The sequence below is a fragment of the Meriones unguiculatus genome, chromosome 8 (assembly GCF_030254825.1).
Source record: "Meriones unguiculatus strain TT.TT164.6M chromosome 8, Bangor_MerUng_6.1, whole genome shotgun sequence".
NCBI classification, from domain to species: Eukaryota; Metazoa; Chordata; class Mammalia; order Rodentia; family Muridae; genus Meriones; species Meriones unguiculatus.
Genome location: NC_083356.1, coordinates 1,905,177 through 1,924,810, shown reverse-complemented (window position 1 = coordinate 1,924,810; position 19,634 = coordinate 1,905,177). Strand labels below are relative to the sequence as shown.

Sequence of the window (19,634 nt, the reverse complement as noted above, 5' to 3'; positions counted from 1 at the left end):
TGGGAGGAGCTGGGAGGAGGGGCATGCAGCATGTGGGGCATCTTTGGGCTTTGCCCTTGGATGGAAGGACCGCAGATGTGGCCCTGAAGATGCGGAGGGGTTCTAGGGCTGCAGGGATCTGTTTACTTTATCTGAGGGATGGACTCCAGGCCTGGAAACCCCAGCCATCCAGACATCAGGATGCAAAGTCTGGCTGTGGAGAACAGGCAAGGTTGATCCACTGTTGGGGTGCTTCACAGGACGAGGTCACCATGACTCCCTTCCTTTGCTACCCTGGATTGAATGTGAAAGACTCCCAGGAGCCTATCTAGACGGGGAGACCCCGCTTCCCAAGGAACAGCGAGACCAGCCTTCGGATGCAAGCCGCAAGAGGTTTATTTTGATACACGGGTACCCGGGGCGACCAAGCCTATCGGAGGACTTGCGCGCCTCTCGGTTGGGGTGACGGGTTTTTATAGGGCTCGGGAGCAGGAGGCGTGGTTACAGAAGCGAGAAGCAGTTACAGGGTTCTGATTGGGTGGTTTGAACAAAGCCGTAGTTAAGTTACGTACCCAGAACAGGGAAGGCGGGAAGGCAGATTGTGAGCCAAGTCACGTACCCACCCGGAACCGGAAGGCGGGAAAGAATGCAGCGAGGTAGCTCTTGCTATACCGCGCCTACTCTACATAGTGTTAACGATCGCTGCTTATCTTTTGGTCTTTCAAATGTTGGTGAGAAAAGAATTTCTCCTCTAACTGAATGCTTGCCTCCTTCACCGCTTCCCTCCTCAACCCAGAACTTGCTCTCCATGGGCCCATATGCTTTCTTTTAACACAAGCCAGCACTGCCTGCCCAGAGGTGACCCACCCTGAGCTAGGCCCTCCCATGTCAATCATCACTCAAGAAAATTACCCACAGACATGCCGTCAGGCCAGCCTGATAAAGGCATTCTCCCAATGGAGGTTCCCTCTTTCTCCATGACTTTAGTGCATCTCGAGCTAACAAACAAAACAAAGACAGAACACGGAGGCGCACACAGTCCCAGGCTGCCCCTCCTGTGGAGGTCTGCTCAGGGTCCCCTCTGGTGCAATAAAGACCAGAGTGTCTGAGGGGCAGCTCTCCCTTCTCGTACAAGGAGAGCTCTGCTTCATGTATGTTGCTTGATACTTACAAAGATGACCAAAAAGGACATCACCAACAAAAAGATTCTTGGTTTGTAAGATTACACATTTGCTCTTAAGTCGCAGCAAAGCCTTTGGACCATTCTTGTGGCAACAGAGTTCCTCTGATTCTTTCAGATGTGTCTCCCATGCCTCAGAGGTCAGGCCACTGTAGGGACATCCACATTTTTCCTTTGAAGGTTCAGAGTGAGTCTGAAATGCTCATCTGTTTGTTCATGAGCACATGGTCACAGGGCCACACATGCTTGAAATTTAAAAAAAATTCTTTTGGTTGTGAGCCACCATTATGATTGCTGGGAATTGAACTCAGGACCTCTGGAAGAACAACCAGTGCTCTTAACCTCTGAACCATCTCTCCAGCCCATAGTGTGGGACACAGTCTCTTTCTCTGCCTTTGGATCAAGAACTCTCGACCCCTCCAGCCTGCCTGCACACTGCCATGTTTCCCGCCACAATGATAATGGACTAAACCTCTGAAACCATTTCTTGGAATTGCCGTACAAACTGGCCAAATGAAATGCTTTACTCAAATTCCCGTTGTTGTAAAGTAAAGGAAATGCCATGGCCACACACACACACACACACACACACACACACACACTTGAATTTTTACCTCCATTTTGAGCAGCTGTAGAAACTGGACAAAGGCAGCTGGGGTGGATGGCAACAAGTTATAGGCGGGTAAAGTTATAGGAGGGTAAAGGGAAAAACGCTCTTTAGTCAACAGGAACAAGACCCCCTCCTGACCTTGTAGGGATTCTTACAGAGCAGATCAAATCTGAGTAGAGTTTGTTGAAGTTTGGTTGTTTTTCTCTCTTCCTTGGTGTTTAATCTTTCAAGCTATTTGATAAGATTCTCAAGGAATTGAAATTTATTTTTGAGGAAAATTCCCTGCCCAGGCTGAGCAAGCCAGGAAGAGCAAGCCAGTAGGCAGCACCCCTGCATGGCTTCTGCATTAGCTCCTGCCTTTAGTTTTCTACCTCGCCACTCTGTATGATCAGCTGTTATGCGGAACTGTGAGTGAAATAAACCCCTTTCTCCCCAAGTTGCTTTTGGTCATCGTGTTTCATCACAGCAATGGTACCCTAACTAAGACAGAAGTTGGCACCAGGAGTGGGGTATGGCTGTGACAATCTGACCTTGTTGCTTTGGGAGGATTGTGGAAGGTCTTTGGAACTTTGGGCTAGAAAAGCTGCTGAGTGTTGAGAGCTCAGTGGACTGTTCTGTAGGAGCTTGGAAGGTGAGAATGTTGAGAGCAGACGATGAAGGCCTGGCTTGTAAAGTTACAGAAGGAAGCAAAGACTCTCCTGGGCCTTTTGTGCGAAAAATCTGTGGTTCTGGTCAGCTGGGGCTAAAGAGATGTGACTAACTGGAGTCCAGAACCACTAAAGTGAAACCTTGCTCGGATGGGAAAATTGATGCTGGTCGGCTGGGGCTGTGATTAAGAAGAGGCCAGCATCATGGAGGCCCAGGCTGCTGGGAAGTGTTTTCCAAGAGTCTCTGCTGTGCTCCAGAAGCAGCAACTTGGTAACGTTGAGTTACCCAGGTGGTGCTGGTTCTGAGGCGTGAAGGGGTCATGGAGAGCAGCTGGGGCTGGGTGCTGTGTGGCAGGGCTGGGGTCTCTGAACGCAGCCGTGGGAGGCTACTGGCCAAGGGGAAGCCCAGCTGCAGCAAGGGACCCCAGCACCGTCATCAAGGACAGCAGTGGGTGTGGAGTGGAGCCTGCCAGAGCCTACAGACAGGTGTGGGAGTGCAGAGGGTGGGGCCAGGGAAGTGACGCAGGAGGGGCCAGAGCTCCTGAGTGGACCCGAGACACTGGACATCGCGTTGTTTATGTAGTTGGAGCCTGGTTTTGCTTTGTGCAGATTCTGACTGTGCCCTGGTTCTTCTCTCTTGAAATGGTAAAGTATTTAACTTATTTCTGATTTTATAGGGCCCGACTGAGAGATGTTTGGATTTTAAAAGAGACCTTGGATTTTTTTTTTTTTAAGAAACAGAATTTTTAATGTGTGTGAATTTGTAAGAGTGTGGGACTTACTAAGTTTGTGCATGTTAAGCTGACAAAGGGTCAGGTGTGCTTGCTAATTTTTTGCCAGTTTGACACAGCTAGTCATCAAAAAGGAGGCAGCTCAAGTGAGAAAATGCCTCCCTAAGTTTGGGCTGTAGGCAAGATTGTAGGGTATTTTCTTGATTAGTGGTTGATGGGTTCAGCCCATGGCGGGTGGTCCATCCCTGGGCTGGTGGTCCTGGGTTCTACAAGAAAGCAGGCCAAGCAAGCTCTGAGGAGCAAGCCAGTGATCAGCACCCTCCATGGCCTCTGCGTCAGCTCCTGCTCCAGGTTCCTGCCCTGTTAGAGTTCCTTCTATGATGAGCAGCAATATTAAAGTACAATCCACCCCCACAAAACCAAACCAAACCAAACCACAAAAACCAAAACGAAACTTCCCTCCTTCCCTCCCAGGTTGTTTTGGCCTTCGTGTTTCCTCACAGCAGCAGTAACAATGATTAGGACAACAGGATGGCTTATTTTCGGGGGTGGGGAGCTGGGGCTGTGTCCAGCCTGGCAGGGACAGAGGAGGACAATGCACCAGGCTTGGGAATGAAGAGGAAAAGGAGGAGTCACAGGGATGACTGAATAAGGCCTTTGGGGCTAGCTGGGGTAGGTTGCCTGGTGCAGGCAAAAAGCCAGGGAGGGGAGACACTGGCACAAACCATCACACACACTTGCATCAAAAAAGCATTTATTGAAACACAGATGGGTCAACCCAGAAGGCAAGGAACCCATAGACAGAAAGTGACAACAGTCTCCACCCCACCAGCTCTTGCTAGGACAGTTCTCTTCTGCACAGGCAGGCTAGGCCTGGAGCAAGTATGGAGTCTGAAATGTGCAAAGGCATCCTGAACAGCAAGATCTGTTCAAAGCTCCCTAGCCAGGTAGGTTGTAGGACTCCCCAGAGAGCAGACTATGCCCTGGGAGCTAACCCAAGGAGTCTGGCCAGAGCAGGCTGCCCCAAGGAAGGCAGCCAGTCAGGAAGGACAGCAAACCCAACCAATGGTAGGCAGGTGCTTGCTGCCTCTGAGGCCCTATACCTGGGGTCAGAAGTGGGAGATGCTGGGGGTTGGAGTTCCCTCTGGTTCTTGGTTTTGGGGGTCATGGCTGGATGGTTAGGATCATGCCTTGACCCAAGAAGGCCAAGCTTTATTGTTCAGCTCTCCTGAGTGACCAGTGGTGTCCTGGAGAGCTTTGTGAATGAAACAAATCAGTTGTAAGTATTTGAAGACAGATTGGGGTTGAGGGAAGGGCTGGGAACGACCTTCTAAAGTGAAGCCAGAGGAGAACTGAGAAACATCTCCCTAAAAGGAGAAGGTGGAGGAGAGTGGCCCTGAACTCTCTCCCCCTACAGGAACGTCTGGAAGATTCTGGAAGCAAGCACACTCTTTCCATTCACACACCACTTCACTCTGGGGCAGGCAGGTGGCTCAGCTGGAGGTCCTGGGTCTAACTAAGCAAAGCGCACTGAGCGGCTGCTCCCACAGCTGAAGCTGGAGGTGCGTGGCTGGCAAGGAGAGCAGGAGTCAGGGGCCATCACTGTGATGCTGCCCCCGGTGGCTGAGGGGCCAGAGACAATCTGGCGCCCTGGGGTTGTGCCAGATGTGAGACCCCCACATGTGACTCCTCCACGGGAGCTGCTGACACCTGTGGGAAGGGAAGCAGGGAGGGATGAGGGGCTGGCTGTGGTATCACACACCCACAGGTCCCTGAGGGCTTCACATGCAGGGCCCGCCTCTTCCTTAAGGGATCAGTGTTAACGTGACAGGCCCTGCTCTTTCAACCTCACAGCCCATCTGGAGAGATACGAGAATTCCTCAACCCATTTCCCTGGACTGACGCTCCTGGTGGCCACCAGGAAGGGGCACTCAATTTTTTTGGAACAGCCTTCCCCCCAGGAGTCCTTATAGAAGAGGAAAGACTGAGAAAGTTGGGCAACATTGGCAATTGGGTGGGGGTAGTTCCACGGTCAACTTTGCCCACCCCCAAAGCTGTTTTTTTTGGGGGCATTTCCAGCAGATACTTACAGACATTCACAGAGCCCACACCCTCGCACAGCCTAGGGGGAAAAGAAAGTGTCATTAGTTCTAAGCAGTGAGCTGGATTTCTTGAGAATGATGCATGGGGACAGACAAGGTCAGCCTTTGTTCTATGTAGAATTTATCTTCTGAGAGGCTTGAAGGGCTCCCCAAATTCTCATGGAATGGTCACTTTCTTTTTTTTGATGAGTTCCCATCTCATGGAGACCAGCCCTCCTGGTTAAGAGAATCAGGGACTTCCACACACTGCCTGCAATCAGAGTGCCTGAGCCTGCTGAATGACAGTAGAGCTCATAGCGAGGATGAGGCAGAGCTCCGTGTCCACAGAGAACATCATCCTTATTACACAGCAGCCCAGCCTCAAGGGAAGCTACAACGGGGCTTTAGAAGCCCAGCACCTAGCATCAGGTCCCAGCTCTGCAGCTTAGTAACTTTGTGGCCCTGGGCAAAGGTGCTGAACATTGAGCCAATCCATTCACCTCTGTCTTTGGATAGGAAAATGGTGCTTACCTGACAGGATGGAGGATTATAAATGGGCACTTGACATAGAGCATATGTGATAGGTAACCGTGATTGCTGAAGCCTGGCCTGGTGTCACACAGTTCACAGGGGGGACCGGGCTCTCTCCCCCGTATCCAAGCACTGACAGGCCCTAGCCAGCTTGCATGATGAAGACAGTTTGGTCCCTCAAATGAATCCCCCTCACCTCTGCTCCTCGCCATCCAGCAGGCGCCTGTAGGTGGCGATCTCGATGTCCAGCCCCAGCTTGGAGTTCATCACCTCCTGATACTCCTTGAGCAGGCAGGCCATGTCCTGCTTGGCCTTCTGCAGGGCAGCCTCCAGCTCAGCCAGCTTGCAGCGGGCATCAGTGAGGGCGGCCTCTCCCTGCTGCTCTGCCTCAGCCACTGCGGCCTCCAGCTTGGCACGCTGTGGGGTGGAGAGGATCATTTCATTGGCACAAGATAAGGGTGCGGGTACAGCTTAGCTCCTCCTAGAGAATGGGGTGGGGGAAGAGAGCTAGAGAAGGCCATGACGGGTAGTTAACGGTGCTGGCAACTTGAGTAAGGGGCTGGGGGCACGGGAGAGCTTTTCTGAATCTCTTTCCTGGCGGGCATGGTTGTGGAAGGGCATCTCTGTGGGAAATGATCTGGCTCATCCCAGGGTAAGCGCTGTATGGTATGGGGGAAACCCTGCCTCCTCTCCAGGTCCCTGCTTCCTCTCATGCTTAAGCTGAGCCATGCCATTTCATCCTAGTGGGCAGAGGGCCTGGTGATGCTGCCTGCCTCTGCTCATTGCTCATCAGACCTACCTGGAACTTGGCATTCTCGATCTCAGCCGTCAGCCTCTGGATCACGCGGTTCAGCTCATTGATCTCCTCCCTGGTGCGGCGCAGGGTCTCTCCGTGCCGGATCACCGTGGCCTTCATCTCCTCGCACTGGAGGTTGGAGACGGGGGTCAGACGTTCACGAGGCACAGTAGGACAGCCGTGCCCTCGGCATAACACCCACAAATGTGCATCTCGTGCCACGCTCACCTTGCGCAATGTTTCCACGGAGCAGCCCTGGCCGGCTACCCCAGCCTGAGGTCAGCCGGCCTTTCATTACCAGCCCCATGGGAAAAGAACCCTGTTCTAACAGGCACCTGAGTGACTCCACATCACACCTAGGAGGTGCCCACTCACCTTGGTGCGGTACCAGGACTCGGCCTCTGCCCGGCTGCGGCTGGCGATGTCGTCATACTGAGCCTTGATCTCAGCCACGACGCAGTCCATGTTCAGGTCCCGGCTGTTGTCCATCTTGACGATGACTGAGGTGTCTGAGATGTGGGCTTGGAGAACACAGATCTCCTGCAGAGTAAACACCAAGGGTATCATACTCAGTGCCATTCCCAGGCCTGATGCCCCATTCATGGGGCCAGTGTGGATCCTCTTCCAGGGTAGAGCTCCGGATGAAGGTGCGTGATTCCTGCCCCTACCACCTTTCCCACACAGACACAGCAAAGAACACAAAGCCAGAAGCCCTAATCGTCACCCGGGGTCAGCCTCCAAAATGGAAATGGGAGAAGCACGGGAGAGGCTTGACCTGAAGACGCAGGCAGAGGGGCTGGGCTCAGACGACAAACAGTACTAGTCCAGGGTAGACCTCTGCGCCTCGAATCCCCAGACACCTCCACATCCATCTACACACTGGCCTGCAGACACACTGCAACATGTAGAGGTGCCCACAGGCACAGAAGCCACACACACACACACACACACACACACACACACACACACGTATACAATTATTCTTACACGTGTGAGCCCAGCTGCACTGTACATGTGTACACCCAACACTCTCCGCCGGATAGCAGGGCCTTCGCATGGTGTGGGGGAGAGTGAGAGCCATGTAGCACGCTGTTGAGCACGCACAGATGCGGCACCCGAACCCGACCCCCATCTCTGAGCCTCCTTTCGCCAGCCGTGCCAGCATGTGACAAGTGACCCTACCTCTTCGTAGAGGCGTTTCAGGAAGCTGGACTCCTCCACCAAGGCCTCCACGTTGGCCTCCAGGTCTGATTTCCGTAAGTAGGCACAGTCCACATCCTGCAAGGGCACAGAGAGGAGGGAGGCTCGCGGGAAGGCCCATGGGAAGGGGCCCGGCCAGCATGGTGACCGCCCCCGGAGGCGGCAAAGGTGGCTCGAGCCCTCCGGCCCTGCACGTGGACCCTTACCTTCTTTAGGACCACAAATTCGTTCTCCGCCGTAGCCCTCAGGGCCACCTCCTCTTCATACCTGTGGGGAGGACGAGAACTCAGAGCCCACATCTCCAACCCTTCCTCAGCGCCTAGCTCAGTTCTCCCAGGGGTCACGGCAGGGATTAACCCTTTCCCCGTGTGGTGTTGGCTTTGTGTGACCTGTGTGCATTGCCTCTGGCTAGGTCTTGTGTCAGCCTGGCTTGTACAAGCCCTTGGCCTGGGGGGTAGGGGTGGGGAGGAGGGTAGCACATTTCACCCCCAGTCTGAAATCATCCTTGCATCAAAGAGTACTGTGTGGTCGGGGAGAGCCCCCAGCCCCGTGCCCAGAGCAGGACGTGGGGAAGACAGGGTGACAGCCACTCGGATTTCTGCCCTCTCTCCGGGGGCCCGTTCTCACTCACCAGCTCCACCGAGCACACTCTCCAAGGCCCGGTGCAGACCCCACAGGAGCCGCTTCCCACGCACCACGCACCGAGCATCCTGGAGGCAAGCACACTCACCTCTTCTTGTAGCCCTCCATGGCATCCTGCACGTGGTTGAGCTCAGCAGCCAGCCTCCCGCCATCAGCCTCCACACACTCAGCCTCGCGCCTCAGCGTCTCGATGTAGCCGGTGAACAGCGGCTCCAAGTTGCTCTCGCAGCATCTCTGGTTCTGGTAGAACTGCCACTTGGTCTCCAGCAGCTTGTTCTGCTGCTCCAGGAAGCGCACCTGCCAGGGGAGGGGGGGAAGGAGAGAAAAGACTCAGGGAGCGTTTAGAAAGTGTGTGTGTGTGTGTGTGTGTGTGTGTGTGTGTGTGTGGTATTATGCATGTGTGGTATGTGAGTATTTTTGTGTGTGTTATGTTGTGTGTTGTATGTGGTAGGTGTCTGTGTGTTTGTGTATGTGGTATGTATGCATGTGTGGTATGTGTGTACTTGTGTGTGTGTTATGTGTGTGGTGCGCTTTGCTGGAGCTCTCTGCTCTGCCGTGCTGGCTGAACACACTGAACTTTGGCTGCAGTTCGGCTCTGCTCATGCAGTGGTCAAGCTCTTGACCCTCTGACGTCTCACTTCTGTGATAACAGTGTTCCAGTCGCGAAGACGGAGCTAGCTCGTCCACACCAATGTTTGGAGCAGACGCCAGCATGTAGCAGCGACAGCAGGTCGATAAAAAGACTGTAATCACCAGCGGTTCCTCAGCCATCCCCAACACACATCTCCAGTGTCACTCTCTGCCACCCCATGTCATACACACATACACAGCACCTCTATGGATGTCTGTTCTATGCCTAAGACATTTATTTTTTCCTGTGTCCCTGTCTTTCTCTGCTTCCATCTTTACCAACGTCTTTGCTTATTTCTGTTTCTATGTCTTTGCCTGTCTGTGGCTAAGGTCTTGTGTCTGTATCTCTGTGTTTGTGTCTGCCTGCGTCTGTGTCTATGAAGTTCATCATTTATGATTCTGTGTGAAGGCAGAGGCCATTTCCTCACATCGTGGACAGGGAAGCCCCCTCCTGAGGATAGGGGAGCCTCTCACACTCACTGGTGGAGTGACAGTCCCACTCATCGCCAGCCCTCAGTGGCCACCATGTCCCTGAGCTCTGTCCCTGAGTTCTGTCCCTGAGCAGTGTCCCTGAGCTCTGTCCCTGAGCTCTGTCCCTGAGCTCTGTCCCTGAGCTCTGTCCCTGAGCTCTGTCCCTGAGCTCTGTCCCTGAGCTCTGTCCCTGTGCTCTGTCCCTATGCTCTGTCCCTGAGCTCTGTCCCTGAGTTCTGTCCCTGAGCTCTGTCCCTGAGCTCTGTCCCTGAGCTCTCCCACTTGCTAGTATGAGTATTAAGCTATCCCCAGAGTGAATCTGAAGACTTTTTACGGTCACTAAAGAAACGCATCAGGAATGTCATTCCCGTGGTCTTGAGAATCTGACACCGGCCCTGCTTTGGCTTTTACCCTCCCTCCCCACAGCCCTTAGGAGGCGGCTGCCAGCTTTGATGGTTTGCGGGCTGATGGGCGCCCTGCCAGACTGGCCCCTCCCTCATTGTGCCTGGCCCCGGCACGGTTAGCTGCCATGCCTCCTCCACCACTCTCTGTGGAAATGAGACAGTGACCATTGACCATTACCGGGTGCTTGCTCCTGGCCTGTGTGTTCCACAGCCAAGCTCCCAAATTATCACATAAACCGTGGGGCAGGCCCTGCTGTTCAAGGGTGTATCCTGCCCGGACTGCCACACTTCTGAGTGTCACGGCCAGCCCACGGGGAGGCAGTGTGACCCTGGCAATGTGACACTTCCTTCTACTTCCCACGCTGCCTAGGCACAAGCCACCATGCCATTGTCCTCGTGTTTCCTACCCTTAGCCCCAGCCAGGCTTTCAGGGACACACTTTGGCTTTTCACATTGTTCTCAGACAAGCACCTGTGTGTGTGCGCATACACATGCCCGGGAACACACACACTTCAAACCACAGAATCAATTTCTAGACTGCATCGTGAACTTTCCAAGCGAAGGCAATGGGTCTGCCCATGTATGTGGGCGTTCATTTCCTCCCCTCTCCTGTCCGTAACCTGCCGGCCAATTTGTCTCCCCAAGGAGAGGTGAGAGCTGAGGGCTGCTCTGGGCCATCACAGGCCACACGCACCTTGTCGATGAAGGCAGCAAACTTGCTGTTGAGGCACTTGATCTGCTCCTTCTCCTCATGCTTCACGCACTGAGCATTGGGGTCAATCTCCAGGTTGAGGGGTGTGAGCAGGCTCTCGTTGACGGAGACGCTGGTGATGCAGGGGGGGCTGGGCCCGCAGACGCCCCCTGAGCGGTACCCAAAGCTGCGTCCGCAGGAGCCGGAGCGGAAGCCTCCAACAGCCATGCGTGGCCCACAGGGGCTCGGGTTGCAGAGGCTCCGGCTGCTGAAGCCGGTCAGTCCCCGGTAGCAGGACACTCCTCGGAAGGGTGCAGCGCTGATGCAGCAGCGGCTGCCGGTTTTGGGGGCCACCGCAGAGCAGGAGCTGAAGTTTCTGGTAATGCCACATCCTGGGCTGATCCTGTAGGAGCGACAGGACATGATGTGAGCCGGACGGGGTCTCGGTGGCCGTGGGATTTGGTGTCGGCTGCCGAGTGTGGGAACTGCAATCCTTTGGGTCTCTCTGATCCTCTGCGGTCCTTTTATTGGCGAGGAGAGCTGGGGTTGGCTGTGTAAAAGCAGTGAAAAGCCATTTTATGTTGTTTATAGGCGTGGGGAGGTTGCCAGCAACTCCTCACGGACTGGTCTTAAAGGTGAGCTCAGAGGCGACTCAGCCTGGAAAGGCTTGAAGATGTTATTGGGACCACTGCCCAGCACTTTTCATCTTCAAAGCTCCTGACACACATTAAGTAATTAATTTTCACACGGTCTCTCTGAGAGGGCCTCAACCCACACCTGGAGACGGATTTGAACTCCATAACAATCTGGGGGTGGCCAGGTCTGGAGGGTGGGGAGGGGGGGCTGTAGAAGCAAGAGCAGAGCCTCAGGTTGGCTGCAACCCAGGATGCCCCAGCACTGCCACCTGGCCCTACACAGGCACATCCTCACGTCCGTCACTGTCGCCCGGGACCAGAGGGATCGCTTTAACCAAGCGTTCTTAGGAAAATGGGCTGGAGCAGACGGTCCCTGGGAACGCTCTGGATTCCAGCCCAGAGAGCTGTGGTCCAGAGCCTGTCTTTCTCACCCAGCAAAAGCGCAAACCACTGAAGTTTCAGTGGCCACATAATGACCACTTGTGGGTAGCAGAGAAACTCCTCTCAGCCACTTTCTTCCATGTGGCTAAGACGGAAAGGTGCACTCGGCCTTGAGGTAACCGAGCTTGCTCCAGGCCCATTCTGTGTGTTCTTGAAGAAGAAACACATCTTTTGAGGGTGTGCCCCTTCCAAGATGGCTGGCCAGCACAGCGAGCCTGTCCGCCCACTGTCCAGTACTGCGGGCTCTCCAGGTCTGCTCTGAGCCTGCTGAGAATGTACAGAGATAGCGAAGGAGTGGTGGCCCACTCTTGTCAGAAGACCCTGGATTTCTGTCTCCTGGGGGCCTCTGGGAAGCACAGCCTTCTGACACCCCTTCTCCCTGTGTGTCCTTGGGCCACTATTAGGATAATGATGCTGTTCCCCTGATGTTTATGGAGCACAGACAGCAAGGATGTGGTCCCTGCCTCCAGGGAGGCTCTGTAGCCACGGAGGGAGCAGATCCTGAGGGAAGAAGGGCTGGCAAACCAAATAGTCCCACGTTAACATGCCTTGCCCTCTGCCCTGGGTCTGCCCTCTCACCCCGGCCCGGCAACCTCTGGCCTTCACCTGGCGTTAGGTGGATGAACAGCTGTCCTATACCCATCTGATTCATTACAGAGGTGGACAGGCTTTGGACAGCTGGTGAGGGACACCCTAGCTTTGCCAGCTGGTCCTAAAGGAATTCCAATAGTGGTCCCTCAGGAGAAAGCAACGGGTTAGCAGCAGGGGCTGTGGGTCAAAGCCGTAAGACCCAGTTCAGCTCGGACCCTTTCTAGCTGCGTCTTTGGAAGCTCCTAACCTCCCTAGGAACCTCCTGTTCCTGTCCACAGTTTGAGTCTGTCTTAACCCTCCTCGTCAGTGGAGGCGAGTAGCAAATCATAAAGATCTGTGCAAGGGAAGAGCAGTTGCCCCCTGGCGGAAACATCCCCACCCCACCCCCAGCTGTGTGGGCCTGGTCCGGCCCCACCCTGAGCTTTCGCCTCCTTTGCACATTCACAACTTCTTTACCCTTTCAAGGCTGTGTTTAATGTTTCCTCGGCCTGATTTCACTCTTATAAAAACTTGGGGTGGAGCCTGGGGGTGGAGGGAGAGGCTGTTTTGGGGGGAGCAGAGGGGATGACTCCCAGCTTCTAGCCCTGTGTGGGGCCGGGCCGCCTGGGTCCAGGGCTTGGACAGTAAACTTGTTTCTCTTGTGCAGACCTGGAGCTTGCGCTGAAGGCAGAGGGGCCTCTGGGGCAGCTGAGAACGGGTGCTTGGAAGCCGACTTGCTTATTGAGTCAGATTCACCTCTGCTGTCTGAGGGGCTGCAGAATGGCTTTGTCTTTCTCCGTTTCTCATCATCACCCAGAACCAGCCTGGGCACTGAGGTCAGGGAAGGGCCTGGTTGTCCACTGTCTCAGGGCAGATCTCCTGGGCCCGGGCAGGAGGAGAAGGATGACGGGAGCAGCTGTGTAGGTGTGCAAGGGTCAAGGTCTTGGGGTGCAGGGAAAGAGTGCTGTCTCTGCCTCAGCCCCTTCCCACTGTAGCGCTGAGCTCCCTGCCTGGCTGCTTGCTCAGGGAAGCTGCCCCCACAAAGCTCTGGGTGGACTGGCTGGGTAGAAGACAGAGGGGGCAGGAAGGCCTGTCCTCAGTGCTGACCCCAGGAGCGCAGAGGGTGTGAACAGCTGAGAGGATAGGCAGTCTGGGACAGCTGTCTTGGAGGGACCCAGACGCCTGCTGTGAGGGAGAAAGAGGGGACCCACAGCACCACACCTGATCCTCCCCATCACCCAATCTCTGCTGTCACGGGTCAGGAGCTCTGAGGACAGGTGGGAGCTGGTCTCCCCATTGTCCTCTCCATCAGTCACTGCCCGCCTCCGTGCTGGAGTCTCTGCACTGTGCCCTTCCCTCTACTTCTGCGCAGTTACACCTTTGCCTGGAATGTTCCAGAAGAGCTGTCTCCTCCAGGTTTTGGTCCTGATCCCTCCTGGTCTCCCATCTTTTAAGACCCACCCGGTGTTAGAACTTCCACTCAAGAATCCACGACTATCTATCTTTTAATTTGAAATGCTTGTAAGAGGCCGTTTCTAGGAAGCCTTCAAAAGCTAACCGCATGAAAAAGGCCCTGCCTACCCTGAGGCTCCTAGCTTCTGAGGCTCATTCTGAGCCATTCGCAGGCTCCGGCGCTTACACCTGTGGGATTCGGAGGCCCAGGTGCTCATACCTTCTTTCCCTGCTTGGCCCTCTCCTCCTCCTCCTATCAGGGCTGGGTGCTCCGGGTCTCACTGCCTCCCTTTGCTCTAGCCTCTTCCTCTGGGCTTGGAATCCTCCACTTACAGGAAGCCTTCTTTGATGTATCAGAAGGCAGGTGAGCACCAACGCTTCCCTGGCCCTGCTCTGCTTGGTCCTGGGGGCACCTGCTGATCCTACCATCTCTACATGTGCATCTGCCTGGCTGCCTTCTCCTGGGTCAGCCCTGGAAGGTCCTCCACAGACAAGGCCCATCCCAGGTATGGCGATAGGGGCCCTGGGACATCTGGCTCACCTTGGGAATGGCTTTTAAAAACACTTTTCCTGACCACTTTAACTATGGCTCCAAATCTCTACCAAATGCTCATGGCTGGGACCCCTCTTTAAAGAGATTCTTGTCCCCTGTGACTCTTTACAGATCCTGGTGAGTCTCAGAAACCAGCAGGGCAAAATTAGGGCCAGAGCAATTGGGAGCAGCTGGAAGAGCAACCGTCCCTCCCTGGGACAGCACAGGCTAGTCTCCTGCCTGCTGGCCAAGCAGCTCCCTGCCCTGTGCCCACTCCTTTCTCATGGTTCTCCCTCCAGGAGCTCCGAGAGACCCTGTTCTCTCCCAGGCTGTCCTTCAAGGCTGCCCCTTTACTCCATCCTCAAATCCTCCCAACAGTGGCCGTCCTGCTCCTGCAGCTGCTCTGACAGCAGAGCCTCTAGTCTCAGATCTGGGCCACATTAGTGGTTCTGAAGGGTTTGCCATGGGATCATTCCCGGGTATCCACGGGAGATTGGTCCAGGAACCCTGGATAACAAAACCCAAAGACACTCCGGTCCCTTCTACAAGATGCTGTAGAATTTGCTTGCTGACAACACAACCCAGTACAAGGAAAGGCCTGCAACGTTCGGCGCAGGTGCCGTGTCTGGCTGAACCGTGGACCCAGAAAACAGCTGTGCAGCTAATCTTGCATTTAGCTGGAGAACAGACGAGCTGTGTCACCCGCCCCCCTGCTGCTGGGCTGTGTCCTTTGCCTGCTCTGACATCCCAGAGGCTCCTGAGGAGTCTGAGGAGCAGGTGGCAAGGCCTTGCTCCGCCCGTCCCTTTGCCTCCACACGGCTCTCCCCTCTGTCTCAGAACCCACACTGACCCTTGACCGTGACCGGCACATGCCTGTCTCAGCATCTGCACGGCCTTCCTCTGTCCTCACTGCTCTCTTCTTGTCCACAGGCTTGCTCCATCGCTTCTTGTGGATATTTTGTGCAAATGTCACCCTTCCGCGTCATCTTTCAAAAATGGTAACCTGCTCTGCTGTCTTAGGGCTGCCTCCATCTGGCTTATCTTGCTCTGATCACTGTGTGTGTGTGTGTGTGATCATATGTGTCTGTGCATCTGTGTGCGTGTGTAGCAGCAGCACATACCCATGTGTGAGCTTGTGGAGGTCAAAGGCCAACTTCAGTTACCTTCCTTAGCTGTTCTCTCTCCTGTTTTCCAAAGCACGGTCTCTTCACAGCTTGTTTTGGCCGAAGAGCTCTGCAGATTGACCTGTCTCTGCCCTGTTGCGCTGCGGTTGGAGATGTTTGTGACCACACCCTACTTTTTACGTGGTGCTGAAGATCCAAACTTACGTCCTTCTGTCCACATGGCAAACACTTTTCCACCGAGCCATCTGCCCAACCCTGATCTTTATTCTTTTAGCACCTAAAACCGTTCTAATGTACTGTATAACCCACACCGTCTGTGTATCTGCTTTTGTGTATCCTCCCCTCAACCCCAAAGAAGCCAGCTGGGAGCAGGCATTTTGCCAGTCTTCGGTGGGGTCCCTAGCACTTACAGTTGCTCTGAGAATTTAGTAGGTGCTTATCTGTTGGCCAGCTGTATACCAATGAACAGCTGTCTCAAATAGTTGAAGGTGGGCAGGAAATGCTACTTGTGCGCAGCTGTAGACCCCTGGCCTGGAGGTCGGGCCTGTGTGAAAACTGCAGGACTTAAAGCCTCACTCTCATGCCTTCTTGCCCCGGAGTGCTGTGAGCACCTCTGTGGACAAAGCCCGCTGGGGAGACAGGGGTGTGTAAACACAGCCATGCCATGTCACTGAGAGCGAGGAAGGAGTCTTCTGTAGGGTTTTTAGTGATTAATATGGTATGTGTGGCCTAAATACAAGTTTGCTGGGGAAAATGCTTTTGAAAGATGCCCAAGTTTCCAGCCATCTGCCTCGGACTCTGCAGCACATGCCTCTGGAGCTGGTGGCCAGCAGAGGGCAGCAAACGCCCTCAGTTGGCTTGCCTGAAGCTCAGGGCCGATCAGGGAAGGCCAAGAAGTGTCTGGAGCTGCCCATGATGCCAACTTTGGGAGCTGGAAGCGGTCCTCAGATGTCACGCCCACCTGACGTCCACCGTGGATGAGACTGCAGCAGTGGGGCTGCTGTTCTCGCTAACAACAACAACAACAATAATAACAACAATGATGCAGACGTGGCCTCCGGAACATCCGGGTTCTCGTGCAGCCCGCAGCGGGTGCCAGAGTGCAGGCGAGCTAAGTGCTCCAGGCACACCTTGGCATGAGTGTGCTCCCCGCAGACTCCTGAACGTCCAGCGACAGCCAGCGGTGCCCCTGTCAGCCAGAAGCAGAGAGGAGAGTTCACACCCCCGGCACCAGGCTTGGCCTGTGGGGGTCATGACCGTCTATTAACGTTTAAGCCTATGGCTTTACCGTTTGTTCTCCTTCTGGTCTTCCTGATGGTAGCCTCTGTTTTTCTTAGATTTTTCTGGTTTTCTTAGATTCCCTGAATGTTTGAAAATATTTCTCAGGAGGTGGTGAGATGGCCCAGCGGCTCGCCGTGCCGGCCTGCTGACCCGAGTCTGACTCCCCCGAATCCAAGTAAAGACTAGGGAGAGAGCAGACTCCACAGGGGCCCTCCGACCACCACAGGCGCACCCCACGGTAACAAACAAAAATGCAAAGTTTATTTAAACTTATTTGGCAATGCAACGTAGGTAATAAATATTTCTCTTTCTACCTAGACCTAGAGTATATGTGTATTCATTTATACACACGCGTGCACACACCCACAGACACGCACACGTGGGTGGAAAACCTTGTATCTGGCCTAGGTTTCCCTTGAAGTGTTTGTATAGTTCAGGCTAGCCTCAGACCTACTTCCTCAACCTCCTAATTCTGGGACTGCAGGTGGACAGTTCCAGTCTCCTTTGCCACCTCTGGGTCCATTGCCGCCTCCAGAGGAGGCTGCCATTTTGTTTTCAACATCTGTGCACATTCTGAAGACTGTAAGGGGGCAGGGCCGCCTCTCACAGCTAGTCAGGCACCTCTGTCACCCTGTCCCCGCTCCCTCATCGCACGGTCTCCCCACCACCTCACTTGTCTTCACTCTGAAGGGCCCAGGCCTCCGGGTCAGAGCAGCGGGAGCTCCTGCAGGGACCCTCTCTGCTCTCACGCAGCACGCCTGTCTCCGCTCCTCTGCCTTTGCTTTGACAGGGTGTGCGTGTTGCTGGTGGAGCCCTGCGTTCGCACGGCCGGACGCAGCTCGGTGGGAGAGGGCTTGCACAGCCCACACCAGGTTCTGGTTCCAGCTCTGGCACCACACACCCAGGAACACAACCCAACAAACAGGCACTTGAAGTTCTTTTCCTGTTCAGTCCTTGGCACGTGCAAAGCACCGCCCCACTGTCCTCTGCTTCTGATGAGAGATCTACAGTGGTGAAAATTAGTGAGTTTCAGCTTAATAGTTTTCAGTCCTTTTCTCTTTTTCTCTTTGTTGTCTCTAGTGGATAATGACTGTTATTATGTCCCTAAGACATTGGTTTTTTTTCCTTTGTCCACTCTTTTTGCTTTGAATTTCATCACCCTTTTTACTTTCCAAATTTTCAACTTTTCAGTTCTAAAATGTCTACCTGGTTTTGTCTCTTTTTGTGCTCTACTGCTGAGAACTCTGTCTCTCCCTCTCTTTCCCTCTCTCTCCCCTTCTTTCTTTATTGAGGATTGAACCCAGGGAAATACTTGAACACCCTGGTCAAGTACCCTAACCCTGATGTTTGTCCCAGCCTTCTTTAAGTTTTTCGTTTTGAGGCAGGGTCTTGCTAAGTTGCTCAGGCTGTCCTTGAACTCATTCTGTAACCCAGGAAAGCCTCGTACTGAATTTGTAATTTGTAATTTTCCTGCCTCAGCCTTCTGTGTGTCAAGTTTACAGGCCTGAACTCCTTTTAAATCTATTTTGTATGTGTTTCTCTTTACCTTACAGAGTGTGGTGTGGGAGGGCTTTACAGTCTCTATGATAAACTCACAACTGTTCATCGGTGACGAGTATCTGCTGCTCTCCCTCTCTGTGAGAACTGCTCACGTCTGCTTGAACATCAGAATGACTTTACACATATATACACACACACAGACACAGACACACACAGGCACACACAGACACACACAGACACAGATACACACACAGATACACACAGACACACACAGACACATACATACACACAGATACACAGACACAGATACACACACACAGACACACACAGACACATACACAGACACAGATACACTCACACAGACATACACACAAACGCTGGTGCTGTGTTGACTCCGGGTCCTTTGGGGATGTTTGGTTTAGTTTCATTTGGTTTTAGTGGGAATCAGCTCTGTCAGTTTCAGGCTTCATGCTTCAGCTCTCCTGGGGAGGGGAGGTGGGGGGGTGACAAAGCCAGCTCAGTTTCCCACGCCAGTGCTGGCTGCTTTGTGGTGTCACTTGTCACTTGGGGCTTTACTAGAAATGTGGGCAGAGCAGTGAGTCTAACTTCAGATCTCCAAGCCCTGGGATGTGCTGGGTTTGCATGCCAGACAAGCTCAAGGCGAGCCCAGGATGTGGGTGGGCTCACATAAGCATTTCCTTCTCCAGTTTTCCAGCTTGACCCCACCCGTCCTTCTCGGGAACCTCTTTTCCTGGTTCCTCATGCCAGAGCTACCAAACCTCTCAGGGTTTTCACCACAACGCTGCCACAAAGCCTTGCCAAGCCCTTCGGGGCCCAGCCCTACAGCAAAGCCGCAAAAGAGAACAGAGCAGGGGCTTTGTGTCTGCGTTCTCCAACTCACAAGAGTCCTTTTCGTTTTGTGTTTGGGTGGAAAGGCCTTTCATGGGGATCTCAGCTGTCCAAGCTGGTGCTCTGCTACCCCACAGCTGGGCCCACCTTCAGCTCCAGGCCTCGGGAAGGAAGAGAGAACAAGCACTTGGTCGCTTCTCCAAGCCTTGCCTGCTCCCATGGTCTCTGCCTGGCTTTGTCTACTTGTCAGAATACTCAAACAGCTACCTTTGAATTTATCTAGACTGTTACATTTTATCTTAATATATATATATATATATATATATATATATATATATTAAAATCTTCTTTATCTCTGGGAGTGGAAAGATGCAGGCTTTTACTTGTGCAAAGAACACACTCTGCCACTGAGTTGCATCCTCAGCCTCTGGCCTGCTTTCCGCAGGATTCCTCTGGCTGCTGTTTGAACACAGATTCGGGGAAGGCAGAGGCGGTGGGAGACCAGTTAGGAGTTGATGGCATCCAGGCAAGAGTTAGCAGTCTGGCGCGTCAGTGCCAGCCACGGAGGTGGTTGGAAACAGCTGGACTGTGTGTTTCACTTGAGGGCTAAGATGATAAGATTTCTTTTGATGGGGTGGAAAGAGAGAGGGTAAAGAT

General features: G+C 53.7%; 1 protein-coding gene across 1 annotated transcript; it reads right to left on the bottom strand.

The window, feature by feature from the left end:
• Positions 1-3,905: 3,905 nt before the first annotated feature.
• Krt85 (keratin 85) lies at positions 3,906-11,016 on the bottom strand. Its single transcript, XM_021627799.2, has 9 exons — positions 10,597-11,016; positions 8,486-8,694; positions 7,962-8,022; positions 7,738-7,833; positions 6,931-7,095; positions 6,559-6,684; positions 5,956-6,176; positions 5,238-5,269; positions 3,906-4,857 (listed from the first exon to the last, which is right to left on the bottom strand). Exons 1-9 carry the CDS (start codon positions 11,014-11,016, stop codon positions 4,664-4,666), a joined length of 1,524 nt encoding a protein of 507 aa, XP_021483474.1. The 3' UTR covers positions 3,906-4,663.
• Positions 11,017-19,634: the final 8,618 nt, after the last annotated feature.

What these genes read in the sequence shown, in the direction of transcription:
- Krt85 (XM_021627799.2), bottom strand. Translation starts at nt 11,016, where the DNA reads ATGTCCTGTCGCTCCTACAGGATCAGCCCAGGATGTGGCATTACCAGA. An exon ending in AATTTGTGGTCCTAAAGAAG is followed by an intron (nt 7,834 to 7,961) that starts GTAAGGGTCCAC and finishes GTGCCCTTGCAG; the next exon opens with GATGTGGACTGTGCCTACTT. An exon ending in TCGAGAATGCCAAGTTCCAG is followed by an intron (nt 6,177 to 6,558) that starts GTAGGTCTGATG and finishes TCCACCCCACAG; the next exon opens with CGTGCCAAGCTGGAGGCCGC.